We start from the raw sequence: 18,240 nt of genomic DNA on the forward strand, positions 1-18,240 counted from the left end.
ATCTATTGCAATCGGCTGGAATTCATTGTTACAGTGCCGGAGTGGTCAGTTACGTTTTAATGCACGTGGTGTGTACATACGGTGCATTTATTTAATTTTTCCCCCTTTTATTTTTTGAAGGGGTCAACTCAAAAAATTGAAATTTGGAATAATTAAACTAATGCATGAATACTTTATTTTGAAGTGAAGTTGACAGATGAAACTTTCAAAAAGGCGACTGGGCGCCATCTGGAAAAAAAAAATCAATAGAAAAGGGGGTGTTATGGCACATCATTTTGAAGCTCCTGACGAATACTTCATAACCCTAGAATATGAAGTCAATATCTTCACCTACTACAAAATTGCGGAAAATTTAATAATTTCCTGAAGACAAACACATTAATATCGATATTTCTAGAAATATTCCTTTTTATTTGCCATATGGCAATTCCAACAACCCGATAAGATTTGTTAAGTTATATTTTGTTTATTAAAACGACAAAAAATGTCATTACGACAATAAACATCTTTGTTCAGTTAGAATATTCTCATTTAGTTTTCGGTTTTACTAGTGTCATAAAACCCCCTTTCCATTCAATTTTTATTCTCAGATAGCGCCCAGTCGCCATCTTGAAAGTTTCGTCTATCAATTTCACTACAAAATAAAGTATTCTTGCATTGATTTCATTATCCCAAATTTCACTTTTTTGAGTTGACTGGTTCCAAAAATAAAAGGAGGGGACATTAAAGGAATGCACTGTATACGGTATTTTAAAAAGTTTAAATTTTGTTCCTACACTCCATCAAAAAAAATTCCTTTACCTAGCCGCATATTATTAAAAAAAATCGGTCGTTCCTTAGTGCGACTCTGTATAAGCAGCCTTGTCTGGGGGCTCAGGTGCACTATGTGCGACAATGTTTTGAAGCACTCTGTTGCTTAGATGGACAGAGTATATAGATTGTAACATACCAATCACTTAAATGTCTGTTTCATATTTTCCAAGATATTTTTTTCTTATTTTCTTTTTCTCATATAACTTCTAAAATTGATGCTTTCAATCTGAGAAACGATGCTTTCTTTTTTTCAGGGTGATGTCGCCAGTACGACGATATTCGAATTAGCAAGTGAAGACGAGCAAACTAATTTGTATAATATTTTGTTGAATCCGTCTGAAGAAGAGAAACAAGTTGTTTTTTCTTGTCACTTACGACGAGGAGGACCAGGCCCGAACTCTACCCCCATCTACGAATTGGTGCACTTTGTAGGATACTTCAGTAAGAACTAGAACTCCATATTATCGATTTTATGAATTTTTATTTTCTGATAATTATTGATCATAACATCCCGGAAGAGAAAAATCTTTTGCGGAAGGAAGATTTTGGCTTCCTACATTTCCATTTTTATTTTTCTGATTGATTCAGCCGTTACTTGATGAAGATCCATAGTAATTTCAAAAATTACACTTCACGATTTGATCGCCACAAATTTTATTTGGAAAATATATCACATGTTCCGCTAACACAGTAGCTTCTTCAACAGGTATTCAAATCACTGGTAGAGGCAAAATTTCACTTACATGGAACACGATAGACATCTGATGTTTCGGAATAAGACACTTACCCTATTAATTCTTCTTGATTTGGAAGATTCTCATTTTTCTTGTATAAAGATGGAGAAATAGGAAGCCAAAACCTTTGTTTCCCAAAAATTAATCTCTAATGAATATACAGTGTGACCCATTTTTAATGGAAACACCCCCCTAAAATTTGAAGTTGTGAATCGATTTTAATAATTTTTTTTTCAAATGTCAAGTACTAAAAGGTCTACCTTGGGACAAAATTTGAAATGTTTATTAAAGTTTCAGGGCATACTACGATATTTTTTCTTAGTCGAAAATCGGGATTTTTTATTAGCGATTTTTTTTATTGAAAAAATCACTACGCCACTGGATTCAGAGTGCCTCTAAATAGGTGTGACCAAAATTTCATGAAAAAATATTCATTATTAACAAAGTTATGACAACTCAAGAATTCGAAAACTCACACAGCTAACAGTCACAATATATAATTTTTTTATGATTTCAAGTGCCGCCAGTTGAAAAAAAAAACAAATAGCGTAAATGTTTTTAATGAAAATAACGGAATTACATTCACACAATTCAACTAACAATGAAGCAAAAAATTTTAATAAACGTAACTAATAACTAATTATTGAAATGTTTCGATTCTGTGCAACAATTAATTCTAACTCATATTCTAGCGCTTACGAATATTTCTGATTACGTTCCTTAGTTCTTGAGGGCTAATATCTGCACATCCTGTCGAATTTTTGCACAAAGTTCATTTCTATCCCTTGAGCGGTTTTTGTAAACCTTTTGTGTGAGAAGTCCCCAGAGAAAAAAGTCCAAAACTGTGAGGTCTGGAGATCTGGGTGGCCACTCTATAAAAGGACTACCACGGCCTATCCATCGGTTTGGAAAATGTTCGTTAAGCCATTGCCTCACAGTTCTGGCATAATGAACTGAACACCCATCTAACTGGACGATTAAATTTGATCGTTCATTGGTTGGCAGCTCGTGAATAGCATCCCAAAACTCTGTGTTTAAATAGCACCCAATAGCGACAATTCTGTGATGACACAACAATAACGCATTATTGTGAAAAAAGCGTGGGCGCTTTGTGCCATATTTTTTGTATATCAAGCGCTCTTCGCTTTTTTCACAATAAAACTAGTTATTTATTGTTTTAAGCTTATTTAAAGAAATATTTTTAACTTTTTAGTTCGATGTTCTTTGAAAGCGTGTTTTTTAGTTTTTTAAAACTATATTTATTATTCACTTTTTAGTTTCATAAGCTATGAAAGCGTGTTTTTTAGTTTTTCAAACTATATTTCTTCAGATTTAGTCATCGATAGTCATCGATTCTGAACACCTTGTATAACATTTTGGAAATGTTACTCTGGATGAAATGAGCCGAATACCTCGTTTTTTTTGAGTCAACAAATGAATATCTCGGTAACGGTTCATCTTTGAAAATTCACAGGGTGATTCTCCTCAACTCAGGAAGTTGATACCAACTTCTGGTAAAACCAAAAGTGTTGGAGAAACGTCAACGTTTTCATTCGATAAAGCATATTAAAAAACCTGTATTTGTCAATTTTCATCATATGAATTCTACTGTTTTCCAAAATACGACTAATCGACAGTCATCGCGCTATAATACCTTGTATAATCATTTTGCCCTTAGACATAAATCTATAAAGATTTGATAACATCCTGTATACTCGAATCATGAACATAAACAGTGCTTGCGTGGAGTTTTCGATCAGTGAACTTGCTACAACAATAATTATGGTTAAATAAATTATTGTGGAGTGACCTTTAATTAACAATGCATATTTTACTTGACTATTAAATATCACTTACAATACACCTATCCGTAACGATTTAATAAACTATTTTATAATTATTGTTACCTAACCCTTCTTTGATTCAGCACCATAGCATTAGCTGTAAATGTGTACAACAGAGATATGAACCTTGCGACTGAATTTTTCATCCTTAATCGAATCACAAGGGTCAAAAATACCACGTGTATTATATCATACGTTGGAGGCCTTGTCGTCGCTCACGAGACTGCATTCTGCGTGACGGTGATTATGTTGAAGAATAAATCATAAGAAGTGAGGCGGATTTCCACCAAACACCAAAATGAGAAACATTTTGAAGAGTTTCTGTCGCGAGCGACCGTTTCTGTCAACAAAGAAATGTTCCGTCGGCAGGCGGAAAGATCAATAGGTTTCGGTGTTTTGTCTGTGTTTTTGTAAACAGAGTTCGTTATGTGGAAACGGTCGATGAAAACAACAATCAATTCTCTGGTATCTGAAGAGTAGGGAGGGAGTAGACTAACAGCACTTAGGCCACATGTGACCCATTGTACATCCTCCCGAGGAGTTGTCCTCCTAGATCATCGTCCATCCTGTCCTTTCCAGGTAGGTGGACAGGTCACTAGGAGACATCTCCTTTATATAGCCACGTGTAGGCCAAGACTCGCTGAACACACACTCTCTTTGGCAACCTTGAGGTGTTTCACGGTGGCCTCCGCGAAGGTTTTTGAAGATGCAGCGATATTACTGTCGTTGCGCGGCTCCTTCAACCTTCTTGGGGTTCCCTCCATGGAGGTGCACACGTGAGGGAGCTTTCCTGCAGGGGCAGCCGGTTCCTTGCCTTTATTCAAGGCGGAGCTCTTGGCGCCCGCTGCAGGAAGTGCCCTTGCTGTTGGAGGTGATCTGCTAAGTCCAGCCTCATTCCAAGCAGTAGAATGGGGTGGACATTTTTGTTCATCCCCAGACACCGTCATAGATTGAGGTGAGCACTTTTGTCCAGCCTCCGGATTGGTGTTTGTTTTTGTTGTTTCTGTTGTTACATTCATGTGTATTCCCGCGAGTAGCAAGGAAAGAGTTGGTCACCTCTGGCAGAGCCCCGCATTACCAGCGTTAGGCTGATTACAATGAGGTTTCGCACAGTTCCCCAAGGGGATCGTTCGTGACCGCATATCACCCTGCGGCCTTTCAGCTGTCGGCACGATTCCTTCCACCTTAGCTTGGGTAAGCTGGTCCACGGTGGCATGTTTTGCAAAGGCTTTTGGGGGGTTTTAGTTCCCCCCACCCTACTTATATCTGCCACTGACTTGGAGTCCGGCGGCCCTGTCCGTAAGGGCACATTGGTTTCCCGGACAGGGCCTCCAGTCCCCGGACAGGGCCTCCAGTCCCCGGACAGGGCCTCCAGTACCCGGACAGGGCCTCCAGTCCCCTGGCCGTTTCCCTATCCACCACCTGGGGACGCGCCCTATAGGTAGTCCAACCCACTGGACAACAATCAATAATTATTCTGTTCAATATTATGTTTTGATGTGTGACTTCAATGTGACATTATTACTTCATTCAAAGTTTTCATCTGTGTTGGTGTAGATTTCAATGATCTCAGTTCTAAATTCATTCCTACGTCATCATTTATCAATACTGCCATAATTTTATTCGTTCCATAATCCGTTTGTCTTCTTATAAAAATATTGTTCAGAGAAGTGTTGTGATTTATTTATTTCGGCTCACCAAACAAATGTTTGAAGATGAACTATAAAAGAGATGTCTCCCTGCGAAGATCTTGTTTTCAAACTTCACACAGTTGCCTATCAATTTAGGAATATAAAAGAAATTTTGAATCCTGATCAGTTGTTGCAGCTCTATTATACACAGGTAGAGAGTAGACTACGACATGGGGCCACCCTTTGGGGAACATCAACTTCATCGTCTAGTGTTTCTATAGCACACATACGTATTATTCGTTCAATCTTTTTCGAGCATCACTCCTGAGGGATTTTTTTCTTTTTTGAGTACTCATTTGCTTCTAATTATCTGTTATTTATGAAGGGTTTTATGTTTTTATGAGGTGTTTGCCATCCGTTTGTCATATGCATTTCATATTAAAACCTTTGTTTAACTTTTTTCATACAGCATGTCTCCAGGTAATAAAATCGTATTCTGTTCTATTCTATTCTATTCTATTCTATTCTATTCCATTCCATTCCATTCCATTCCATTCCATTCCATTCCATTCCATTCCATTCCATTCCATTCCATTCCATTCCATTCCATTCCATTCCATTCCATTCCATTCCATTCCATTCTATTCTATTCCATTCCATTCCATTCCATTCTACCTATCCTATTCTATTCTATCTTGTCCTGTACTGTCCTATCCTATCCTATCCTATCCTTCCCTATCCTATCCTATCCTATCCTATCCTATCCTATCCTATCCTATCCTATCCTATCCTATCCTATCCATTCCTATCCTTTCCTGCCCTGCCCTGCCCTGCCCTGCCCTGCCCTGCCCTGCCCTGCCCTGCCCTGCCCTGCCCTGCCCTGCCCTGCCCTGCCCTGCCCTGCCCTGCCCTGCCCTGCCCTGCCCTGCCCTGCCCTGCCCTACCCTACCCTACCCTATCCTATCCTATCCTATCCTATTCTATTCCATTCTATTCTATTCCTTGAACATTGTGATGCACTGAAACAAGTTTTTTGTTTCTGTTTTTGAAAACAAAACTAGTCGCAAGCGAGTCTGCTTGGTGGGAATCCGCCTTTATATTTGAATAAGGCTACTTTGGAGAGGAAAAAATTGATGAACAAACAAATATATACTGATAAAAATGAAAATTCACCTTATTTTTTCTTAACAGATCTCGTACGTAAGTTCCGATGAGTTTTCTGATTTTTAATTGAAATTTGTATTTCAGGGTCTGACGAAGACATGATTCAGAGTGAAAATAGGTACAGTGGCTACTCTGGAGAAGCCGATACAAGGTAAAACATTTATTACTAATTCATTTCTATCATTGATACCATGATCCAAATTATTGAAAGCCAACATTCCTGCATGCATTACACTTCTTATTTTTGATTCCTACATGGATATTTCGGTTGATTCTGGTATTATAATTATGATGATTTTCATTGTATGTTATTTTTCTGCTCCAGTAGTTCGGAGATAGATGGTGATGCATCTTATATATCAGTACCATTGTTTGATAGTACACGTAGTCTTTTAATGACATCCATTTCAATTCTCTCAACATGTTGACTATTGGCGTGTCTCTTGGTACACCCAGTATGATTCTCATGGCTCTATTTTGTTGCTTTTGAAGTCGATCCAACTCGTTTTTATTATCCGTAAATAGTATTGAAAAATAGAAAGTAAGATGTGGTGAAACTACAATTATAAATTGTATTTTCGACCATCTAGATAGGGTAGAGAATTGACCAGAAAATTGACCTTATTGGTGGTAGTTTTTATCACTTCCAATACATTTTCTTTGAATGTTAGTCCTTGGTCAATCAATGCTCCCCAATACTTCACCACTGTTACACTTTCAGTATCATCATTAGCAATCTTTATACTGATTCCTCTATGTTTGATTTCCTCATATCCTGTTTTATTACCCAGTAAGAGATATTTTGTCTTTTCACCATTCAGTTTAAAATTGTTGAGATTTCACCATCGACTAACTCTGCAAAGCTCACTATTTAGAGTATCGAACAGCTCATTAACGTTACAGAAACAGTAGTATATTGAGTTGTCATCTGCATAGGAAAAAACGTCGTATGGACGTATGTCCTAAACGCCTTAACTTTTGAGATACAGGGTGGCAAAGTTTTCAAAAATAATCAGTTTTTTAATAATAACTGAGATAATTTTGTAGACAAAAAATTAAAAATCGCTTTACTTAAGGATAAATTCCTTAAAAATCTGATGCGGTATCGTGCATCGACTGAAAGCAAACTAAGAGATCAGATTTGTTGCAAAATAATTGAGGATCTAAAAGGTATTTGTTTGTTGTCAGATGCACTGTTCTCAATTAAAATTACGTCATAACGCAGCACCGCTTAATAATTTTTGAAAACATAAATTTAGTTATCCTGGAATAAATGACGTGTAGCAGAATTTATTTACTGCACCTCTTGGAAATATGGAGTTTGTCGATATGTGATTTCTTTTAAAGATTAAAAGCAGAAAAAACAGCGTACCCACCATAGCAATAAACAACGAATTCTCTGTATGTACAAACGTCAGTAGCTAATATTGATGTTGGTTTAAAGTAAGGTGTTGGTGTTAAAAACTGTCACAGCCCGTTTTGATTGATTTTGAAGTGTTATTGAAGTTATTTTGGTAGTCCGCTGTTTTTCTGAATATCAGTAAATATGGTAAATTATACGAATGCGGAAATGGCGCAAATGCATTACGTATATGGCCTTGCCGATGGTAATGCAACAGAAGTCAGGCGCATTTATCAGGAAAGATATCCTAATCCAACATCCTTTTCAAATATTCATCGTCGACTTGGGGAAACTGGTAGTTTCAAGAAAGGGACTTCGGAAGGTAGACCTCGTGTAGTAAGAACTCCTGAAATTGAGGAAGCGGTGCTACAAGAAATTGAGGAACATCCTGAGATGAGTACGAGGAAGATCGCTAGAACTCTGGATATTTGTCATCAAATTGTTTGGCGTATTTTGGTTGATTTTTTGTTATATCCATACCATATTTCAAGAGTGCAGGCATTACTCCCCAGAGATTTTCCACAGCGTGTGAACTTCAGTCAGTGGTATCTACAAAGTATTGCACTAAATCCGCAGTTTGAGACACAAATTTTGTTCACAGACGAAGCAAATTATTCTCGGAATGCCATTCAAAATTTCCATAACAATCATGTGTGGGCTGAAGAAAATCCCCATGCAATAACCGAAACCCATTTCCAACACCAATTTTCGGTTAATGTATGGGCAGGAATTATAGGTGATCATCTAATAGGCCAATTTTTTCTACCAGGACGCCTTGATGGTCGTTCTTATTTACACTTTCTCGAAGAAGACTTACCTGGGTTATTGGAAGATGTGCCACTTGCGTTAATGAATCGAATATGGTACACGATGGCGCCCCTGCTCATTTCAGTGTAATTGTCCGAAACCATTTGAATACAGTTTATCCTAATCGTTGGATAGGTCGCGGAGGACCTCAGCAATGGCCAGCAAGATCCCCCGATCTCAACAGTTTAGATTTTTTTTTGTGGGGTCACCTTAAACCTCTTGTGTATTTTGAGTGAAAATCATGCGTCGGACAAAGAAATACCAGGAGATCAAAATTTCTCAAAAATAAATGAGGATTTTTAAAAATGATTTTATTTTTAAAAGAAAGCATTGGCGTAGTACTTTTTCCCCAAAAATATTCAATGCGAAACCCGTAGGGATGCCACTGTTTAAAAAAATACAAAGTTGTGTACATCAGAAAATGCGCCTTGAGGCATGGAACATATGTACCAAATATGCCAAAGATGTCTACAAAATTATCTCAGTTATTTTCATCAATAATTTCGGAGGAGGTACTTTTATTGACCTTTGTTAATTGTTTTCTATCACTCATATAGTCTCTGAACCATTTCAGTACTGTGCCAGTTATTCCATAGTATTGTGGTTTTGAAAGAAATCTCTTCTATTGACCGTCTCGTTCCTAAAGACATCCTCTGGAGAATACATATTTCACCTTGTTCAAATATTGGAGTTGTGCTGAAATCATTTCTAAGCAATGGAGAAGGGCAACTCCGACATAAAGATAATATCACTTTTTCAGGTTAGTTTTTGTTGGAACTGGTCGAATTCAAACCCCCCAGCTCATCAAAGAAATGCCACTGGTAGATTCCGTGAAAAGCGAGTTCACTTCGAGGCACAGTTTGGAGTGGAAATTTTTATTTCTAGACCACAGAGCGCCCCCTATCATAGGGTATTTACCGTTTGAATTACTTGGTACATCCGGCTACGACTATTACCACGTGGACGATCTTGGGAAAGTTGTCAGCTGTCACGAGTCTCTGATGCAGAAAGGAGAGGGAACTTCTTGCTACTACCGATTTTTGACGAAGGGCCAGCAGTGGATTTGGTTGCAAACAAGGTTTTACATTACCTACCATCAGTGGAACTCCAAGCCGGAGTTCATAGTTTGCACACATAGGGTCGTGAGGTAAGCATTGAATAAGCGATTGTTACTTAGGCACTGCTTTCTATGTATTGGGATATGCACTCTACTTTTTGCCAAATATAGGTACCTCAAATTTATTCAACAGTACTGTAAAATACAACACTTATTATTACAGGTCTCCTCCACAAATGATAGAATCTGCTTGTTTACGTATTAATCAAGATCTCTCTGTCTGATCATAAATGATAATAAATCTAGTGTCATTGTTTTTGCGGACGGGCGCTGTTGTGTAGCAGGATCGGACCTGTACTGTTGACCAGTGCTGGCAGCTGGTGACACAATTTTGGGTACATTTGGTCGATTTCCTTACAACAGGACTCTGGCTGTAATGGTTTGGCTTGGCTGCAGAAAGTTATAGCGAATCATACCAGCGGCTGACCACCATATAGTAGGTTAGGTAAAGTCAAAAGTTCATCAGGCTTAAAACCTCCCGAAATATTCGAAAGCAAACCAAATTTCTCTGAAGAGATGAAATACCTTGGTACTATCCTCGACAGGAAGCTAACATGGAACTCTCACCTACAGAGTAGAGCAAAAAGAGCATATGTGGCTTATGAGCCATGTCGGAGGATAGTGAGACGCGCATGGGGTCTTTCACCCTGTGTGGTCACCTGGATCTACACTGCAATAATAAGACCTACGTTAACGTACGGAGCCATTGCATGGGGACCGAAAGTTCTACAAGCAACGGCCATCCAAAAATTATATCAAATACATCGATTGGCTTGTTTAAACATCACAGGAGCCATGAGAACAACGCCAACTGCGGCAAAGGAATTAATTACTGGTCTGACCCCTCTGGACCTGTACATCAAGGAGGTTGCGTTAATTGCCATGTTACGATTGCGTACAGCTGACGTAAACCTCGAAGTAGGAATGGGTCAATTTAGTCTGAGCCTATGGCGAGAAGCACTTACTGCGCAACTTCTGCTGTAGGCGGCCAGTGATGCAATTGAACCCAGGTTTGTGTTTAATAAACCCTACACAATATAAATAAAACAGAACATAGAGTCAGATGCACTACGCATATATACAGACGGATCAAAAACCAAAGAAGGCTCAGGATGTGGAGTGTACTTCAGATCACTAAGCCTAAGTATTAAGTGGGAATGGGAAAAAATACCAGCGTGGTTCAGACAGAACTGGCTGGTATCTCAATCGTCACAAAAGAAATAGCCAGGAAAGAAATTTCTGGCAAAAACATAACAATCTGCACTGATAGCAGACAAGCCCTATTAGCCTTGAACAGACAACGTGTTACCTCAGAGCTAGTACTAGAGTGCCAGCGAGACTCAGCCAAAGCCTCGGTAGATAATAACATTATCCTGAAGTGTGTTAAAGGGCACTACAGGGGTAAAGGTAATCGCATTGCCGACTTCTTAGCCAAGGAAGCGGCTGAACTAAGAATTTTAGAACCCAGTGGCACTCACGGCCTTATGACTGCGACAATTGCGGAACTAGCCAAATTTTACACCCATGTTCAATCCCTAAAGAGATGGGATGGAATCAAAGATTGTAATATTGCCAGGTTCACCTTGGGTGACCCTGGGAAGCTGGCGCCGAAGAAGTATCTGGCGATGACCAGGAAAAATCTACGCTTAACAATAGGATTTCTGACTAGCCACTGTCAACTAAGGAAACACCTCAATAATATGGGGCTAGTGGACCCATCTCTATGCAGGATGTGTGAACAGAAAGATAAAACTGTCAGGCCTATGCGAGTGTCCGAAGTTATCGTCAATAAGAGAGTGTGTGTTCGGCGAGTCTCGGCCTACACCTGCCGATATAAAGGAGATGTCTCCTAGTGAGCTGTCCACCTTCCTGAAAAGGACAGGATGGACGATAACCTAGAAGGACAACTCCTCGGGAGGATGTACAATGGGTCACATGTGGTCTAAGTGCTACTCTACAGATACAGACAGAAAGAAGTCGGCAGCCTCATTGCCATATAGTAACATGGTCTCTTTTTGGTGGGTTTTTGCCTTTGGGAAGTGTCTGGGTGGTTTATCGGTGTCCAACCACTGTCCTGAACGTCTCCTATTGTCGTAGAGGATCTGCGTTTCATCACACGCGACAACTCGATCCAAAAAAAGATTGTTTTGGTTGCGCAAAAGCAAAGAAGAACAGACTTCGGGACGTGACAATTTCTGTTGATCGTGGGGCCCCTTCTTTTCGAGCTTATTGACCTCTCCGATACGTTTAAAATCATCAAAAACCTCATAGGAGCTGACGCCCGGTTCTTCCGCCCTCCCACGTTTTTGACGGGTCAGTCTCCACCAGGATCCTTAACACTTTTGGAATAAGCAAAGTCAGTAATATTCATCACAGTGTGATTAACAATACATCGAGCAAAAATGTCGGACCTTCCACAACGAAGCCATAATGCAACCAAACTGCGGAATATTGGGAATCAATCCACAGCAGATACAAAAATCGCGTCCTGTTCAGTGTTGTTAGTTCAACTTTTTTGCAGTAGAGCAACTGTTTCGGCTCTAGAACTACTGATGACTCGATTAATTTGCCATAATTCATTGTTGGTATGATGACTTCTGTAAAATTTGGTGTTGAATTTTTCCTTGGACTCTGTGAAGTACTAACTTCACATCAAATTTTTTCTTGGATTAGTAGGCTATGTCCGAAAGAAAACATGAATTCGGCCTTTTGCACGAAGAAAAGGTCTTAGTAGATTTTTCTTAGAATTTTTGAGAGTTCGCAGCTTTTGTTTTTTTTTTCTAGGAGGTTACGAAGTTGGAGTTTTGAAAGAAAACTCGACTTTGTAAATAAAATATTATATTGAATAATAAAAAAATAAAAACTGAGGAACAACAAAACAACAGAAAAATGTAATAATAAGAATCGGTGGATGATAAACAAACCGAAGGAAAACAAACTAAATTTCTGGTATGCAAGACACTAAACAATTAAAAAAACTAAACCGAGTACTGAAGGTACTACTAGTTTTTACGTCCTAACGTCAACATCTATTTTTGCGTGCCTTCGCCGACTATGCTATCGTATACGGAGAGTGATTGTAATACTCAGCTCGACCAGCCTAATGACATTTTAATACTGGCTTGAAACTTTAAGAGAATCAAAACACACGAAAAACATTTGCGCCACTCTGTATACTACTTTTTGGCTAACTCCTTCCCAAAATTCATACAAATGTTATTCAGACAAGTACATAAAATCTCACCAACGACTATTTTCCAAATTTTTCCTCGGCTAATCCAAAGGTTTCGATCTCGAGTGGACGTAGTAATCCGTTATTCAATGTCGTGGAAAAACCTCACTTCACGGAGAGAATTCACTGGCTTTACCGCCCACGGTAGACAAAATTATTATTCCGAAATTTCACTATAAATCCGCCAGATATACGCTCAGATTAACACTTCTTTATTTCCCTAATAAACCCCTATAAATCGCGCTATTTCTCCAATCTTTAAAACATTACTTATTATCGCTCAAATAAGACGCTCGACTGCGCGTTGTTTCCGCTCTATCCCCTCGATACGCTGCGTCGCGACTGCTTTTTTCCCAAAATCTTTTAACTCGCTCCCCTACGCTTAAAGACCTCCGTCCACGACTTTTCTTTTCCCACTCCCTCCCTTGCTGGCCACTTTTTCAAGATCCTTTTCCCTGTTCCAAAATCTTCGTCACCTCCCTCGACCAATTCCGGGAGGCTCTCTTTCTCTCGGGGTCAACTTCAATTAATCGAGATCATGATTAATTAACCCATAACCCCGCTTTTTTTTAATGGACGCTAAGCTCGGTTTCAAGTCTCAGAATTCCTACTTCCCACGAAATTGTTCACTCAGCAAAACTTTCAAAGCCTTTTGTTTAGGCTGTTTATCTTATCCAAGATTTCCGTCTGGCGGTCCCGTATTTGAAATAATAATATATGACCCACACGTGTTCTTACATAAACATTTTCTCCTTCTCGCTAGTTAGCCAATAAATTTTAAACTGTTATTTCCTTCATGACTGAAATCGTTTTTTTTTATTTTTTTGTTAAAGCGAACGTCGCCGGTGAAATTTTTGGATTTCATGCAAATAATTCTATGTTTGGCCATTGTCAACTAAGGAAACACCTCCATAATATGGGGCAAGTGGACACACCTTTATGCAGGATGTGTGAACAGGAAAATGAAACTGTAAGGCATGTCCTGTGCGAGTGTCCGGAGTTATCGTCAATGAGAGAGTGTGTTCGGCGAGTATTGGCCTACACCGATATAAAGGATATGTCTCCCAGAGACCTGTCCACCGTCCTGGAAAGGACAGGATGGACGATGACCTAGAAGGACATCTCCTCGGGACAACTCCTACTTTACAGATACAGAATTCATTGTTGTTATTACGATTTTCAATCTATAGGCGCCACGTCCAATATCCTGGAAACAATTCATCAAGCTTCAAAATTTGACAACAAACTAAGTAATTCCGAATGTTTTTCAGTTATCCTGACGTCATGAAACAAAGCCGGAAGAAAGATTGTCACGACGGATTCGAGAATATCGAAGAACCTTCTTCTGCAGTCGGCGGTTCATCCGTGGCTCTTCCGTGGCCGGGCAGCAAAAGCGGTGACACTGGAGGTTGTAGTGTCGTTCGTCATGGACCTCCTTCCGATTGTACGTCAATGTCGGCAGATTCACCGGGATCACGACAGTCGTCTGTAGTAACAACGCAACGGTCGACGGTATGTAATTTTTCATTAAGTAATAGTTTTAGTTAACAATATTTTACGCCACATCGAAATGATGGAGAGAGCCAAGTTAATGGTGCTATTATTGAAAGGAAATCCGGTTAGCTGATAAATTTCAAACCTCTACCTCTGCCGGTTTATTAATTTCCGAGCATTCCAAAAGATTGAGTTCTAAACTCGCACCTCCCAAATATAACACGTCATAGTCGTCGTTTAACTCATGCCTCTATGACAAAAAACTGGAAGAACATACGACTAGTTTCTTGGGTGTGAAAACCAACTTCACATCTGCCTTAATCGGATTCAGTATTTATTCTGGTCTTTGCATATACCTTCCGTATGTTAATTTTTCAAGCCATCTGAATAAGAAACAAAACCCATCCTATACTTCTACGGAATTATAGAACCAACCACACGATGAATCTGTTATCAGCCAATCAGTGTCCTTTCAACATTTAGACTGAAGGCCAACTTCATTTGCAGCCACAACCGAATCAACCAACATCCCCTCAAATACAGGCAATGCAATTTATCGAACCAGCACAGTATGTTGCTGCAATTCCAGTTCAACCCTTGATGCCTAACTACCCAACCTCGGATGTTCTGTCTCCAATTCCGGTAAGTTACCATCATAAATTTCAATTGAATATATGTATCACATAACATTTAAGGTACTATGGTTCAAGCCTTTGTAATAATGAGGATGCATCAAACATTCTCTTTTTGATTGCAATCCTTGCTGATTATTTGGAAATCCAAACCACAGATGCATTTAAACAGAATCGAAAAAATACAAAATAGGTTACTGAGATATCTATACTATTAAGAAAAATATTGTTGGCCGGATTTCACAATAGTCAGATCAATCGATTTGAGGCAGCATTTCAAAGTATCATCTCTTTATATTAGACGGGATGTAACAAAAAAAATGTTTTTTTACAAGGTGATAAACAACAATATTACAGAGATAAACATACTCGAACTCGAAAGATTTTAATGTTCCTCAGTATCCTACAAGAAGTCCAACCCTTTTCAAACTACCCAAGGCAAGTAAAAAAATAACTGCTTTGAGTCCTCTCTCAACCACAGTTCGTAAAGCAAATGAAATTAATGTTTTAAAAAATTTAGATTTCAGCAATTCCTTCTCGAGTGTCAGATATGATGTTAATGATTATTTATTAAAAATTCATAGAGAAAACATTTTAAAATAAATCTTTCAGGGTATATGTATAGAAGTAAGCTCACACAATTGATTTGTGATAAGAATTTCCATATAATTGGGCTGTTGAGTCTGTATGGAAAATAAAATAAAATAAAATAAATTAAATGAAAGAAATAAATGAAATAGATTAATAAATCACGTAATGTTTCATTGAAACAATGATAAAAATAAAAGCAATAAATAAGACAAATAAAATAAATATAAAATAAAGCAAATAAAAACAAATAAAAAATAAAAATAAAATAAATAATATGAATAAAATGAACGAAATAAATAAAATAAATAAAATAACTAAAAAATATAAAATACAATGCATTACAATACAATGCAATTAAATTAAATAGAATAAAATAAAATAATACAGTGTTGTTGAAGCTATATCTGTCAAATTAGCTGTCATTTATTCAGTCTGTTTTGACAAATCTCCGTGGACGGATATAGCATAATTGTCCTACCGAGAGAACTATCCGCAGTGTGGATGAATCCGAGTCTACTGGTTCAGTTGAACGATCGACCAACACTTGTAATGAGTGATTTTTTTGCTGGTATCCTTTTGGCAACACTGTTTTTGACAGATCACGCGTGAATCGTGTCTTGTGTCATTGTCAAACTTGTTTAGTTTGGTCTATTTAACCATGAATCGACTCGCGAATGAACAACGCTTCCAAATTATTGAATTTTATTATCAAAATTCATGCTCGGTGAAGAGAGTGCATCGTGCACTCCTTCCAATTTATGGGCAGTGAGGGAGCTATTCGGAAGCTTGTGACTAAATTTCGAACCCAGTTTACATTATTGGACATTAAACACCAACACGCATACGTAGAGTGGGGACCGAATAAAATATTGCGGCTGTATCCGCCAGTGTTCGTGATGACCGTGAAATGTCGATTCGCCGCCGTTCGCAGCAATTGGACCTCTGTTATTCCACTACGTGGAAAATTTTGCGAAAGGATTTGGGTGTAAAACCTTATAAGATACAGCTGGTGCAAGAATTGAGGCCACACGACCCACCACAACGTCTAACATTTGGTGAATGGGCGCTGGCAAAGTTGGAGGAAGATACACATTTTTATCGAAAAATTGTGTTCAGCGACAAGGCTCATTTCTGGTCGAATGGATGCGTTAACAAGCAAAATTGCCGCATCTGGAGTTAAGACTAGCTACAAGCATCGCAAGAGCTACCGATGCATCCCAAAAAAGTCACTGTTTGGTGTTGATTATGGGTCAGTGGCATCATCGGGCCGTACTTCTTCAAAGACGACAATGGACGGAAGGTTACTGTGAATGGCGAGCGCTACCGTGTGATGATTGACGACTTTTTGTTGCTGAAAATAGAAGAATTGGACATGCTTGACACTATTGCCCAAGTAAGAGCCGCCTTCAGTGAACAGTTTATCTCACGTTTGGCGCCCGTCAATAGGCCGCCTAGATCGTGTGATTTAACGCCTTTGGATTATTTCTTGTGGGGTTGCGTTGAGGCTCATGTCTACAGGGATAAACCAGCAACAACTGACACTCTGGAAGCCATTATTGAAGCATTTATACGTGAAATACCGGTCGATATGTTAGAGAGAGAGTGTGTCAAAATTGGACCTTGCGCATGGGCCATCTAAAGCGGAGCCGCGGATAATATTTGCATGAAATCATCTTCAAACATTAAATTATATTGATCGTGCTATCGATGTCAATAAAGATTTCATCAATTTTTTCAAATATTTTGTGTTGTTTTCAAAATCAAATCCTATACTTCTTAAAAAATTACCCGTTATATCGAATCACCAGTATGACAGTGTACAAAAGAACTTAATGGAGTATGGTCATCTTAAATGTTCATGAACTGGTTCTTACCACAACCATAATATAGGAACACCATTCCCATATTTATTTTATCTACATACTCACCAAAAAAAGTAACCATTCTAGATGAGATACTCAGTTCGTATATGCCTGATCTATTATATAAATGATTCATCGATATATTTCAGCAGGTAGACAATATGGTAATGTCTCCCGTTCAGTCACAGTTACAAGTTGATCTACAAAAGAAGCACGCTGAACTGCAAGCTATCATCGGTCAGCAACAGCAGGAATTGAGACGAGTGTCTGAACAACTTCTCATGGCTAGGTTGGGCTTATTGCCAGGTTCGCAAAATCAGCAAGTTGGAACAAATGTAAGTTATTATAGCTTAGGTCAAAAAGATCATCTTCCATCCGCTAGGAGTAGGTCAACACGCTCAGTAGATTCCAGAGGCGTGCCAAAAATTGCTAATTTCATTATCGAACCCTTGAAAATTCTACATGAGTTGAAAAGTATCTGGCCTAACACATAGATGGCGTTAGTCTTGTAGCTTTCACCACTTTTTCAGTTAGTACTAACCTCAAAAAAAGTTTTTAAATTCCACGATATGAACGTTTCCTGCAAGTGGCAATGCTGGTGTTCCCCAGGGATCCATATTGTCTCCAACCATCTTTTTATTGTATATCAACGACAACGAAAACGGAAAAAACCAATTGTCTCATCATTTCATTTGCATTACATGGCATCGACTGCAGATACACATCTTAACCTGCAGCAGGAGGTTCAATATCTTAATGAGGATCTAGAAGTAATTTCGAATTGGGTTGGAAGTAACCAAGTTCAATTCAATGCCACAAAAACCCAGGCATCGGTTTTCTTCAAAAAAATGAATGTTACCGAAGCGGATATAGTAATGTCAGGTTAGACAATTCCGCTTTTTGCTTCGATAAGTTTG

General features: G+C 38.6%; 1 protein-coding gene across 2 annotated transcripts in view; it reads left to right on the forward strand.

Annotated features, from left to right (window-relative positions):
- Positions 1 to 18,240, forward strand: part of Clk (circadian locomoter output cycles kaput protein Clock) — a 42,429-nt gene that overhangs the window by 14,848 nt on the left and 9,341 nt on the right. The window contains exons 5-10 of one of the 2 annotated variants that reach the window (XM_074172158.1): positions 1,068 to 1,254; positions 6,271 to 6,337; positions 9,156 to 9,542; positions 14,016 to 14,256; positions 14,746 to 14,880; positions 17,473 to 17,658. In XM_074172158.1, coding sequence (XP_074028259.1) covers positions 1,068 to 1,254; positions 6,271 to 6,337; positions 9,156 to 9,542; positions 14,016 to 14,256; positions 14,746 to 14,880; positions 17,473 to 17,658 — 1,203 coding nt within the window. The remainder of the gene's footprint in view (positions 1 to 1,067; positions 1,255 to 6,270; positions 6,338 to 9,155; positions 9,543 to 14,015; positions 14,257 to 14,745; positions 14,881 to 17,472; positions 17,659 to 18,240) is intronic. The other variant, XM_074172159.1, reaches the window with a different exon arrangement.

Source organism: Leptinotarsa decemlineata, unplaced genomic scaffold (genome assembly GCF_025532065.1).
Source record: "Leptinotarsa decemlineata unplaced genomic scaffold, Ldec_3_MD MMD2_tig00000035_RagTag_RagTag, whole genome shotgun sequence".
NCBI classification, from domain to species: Eukaryota; Metazoa; Arthropoda; class Insecta; order Coleoptera; family Chrysomelidae; genus Leptinotarsa; species Leptinotarsa decemlineata.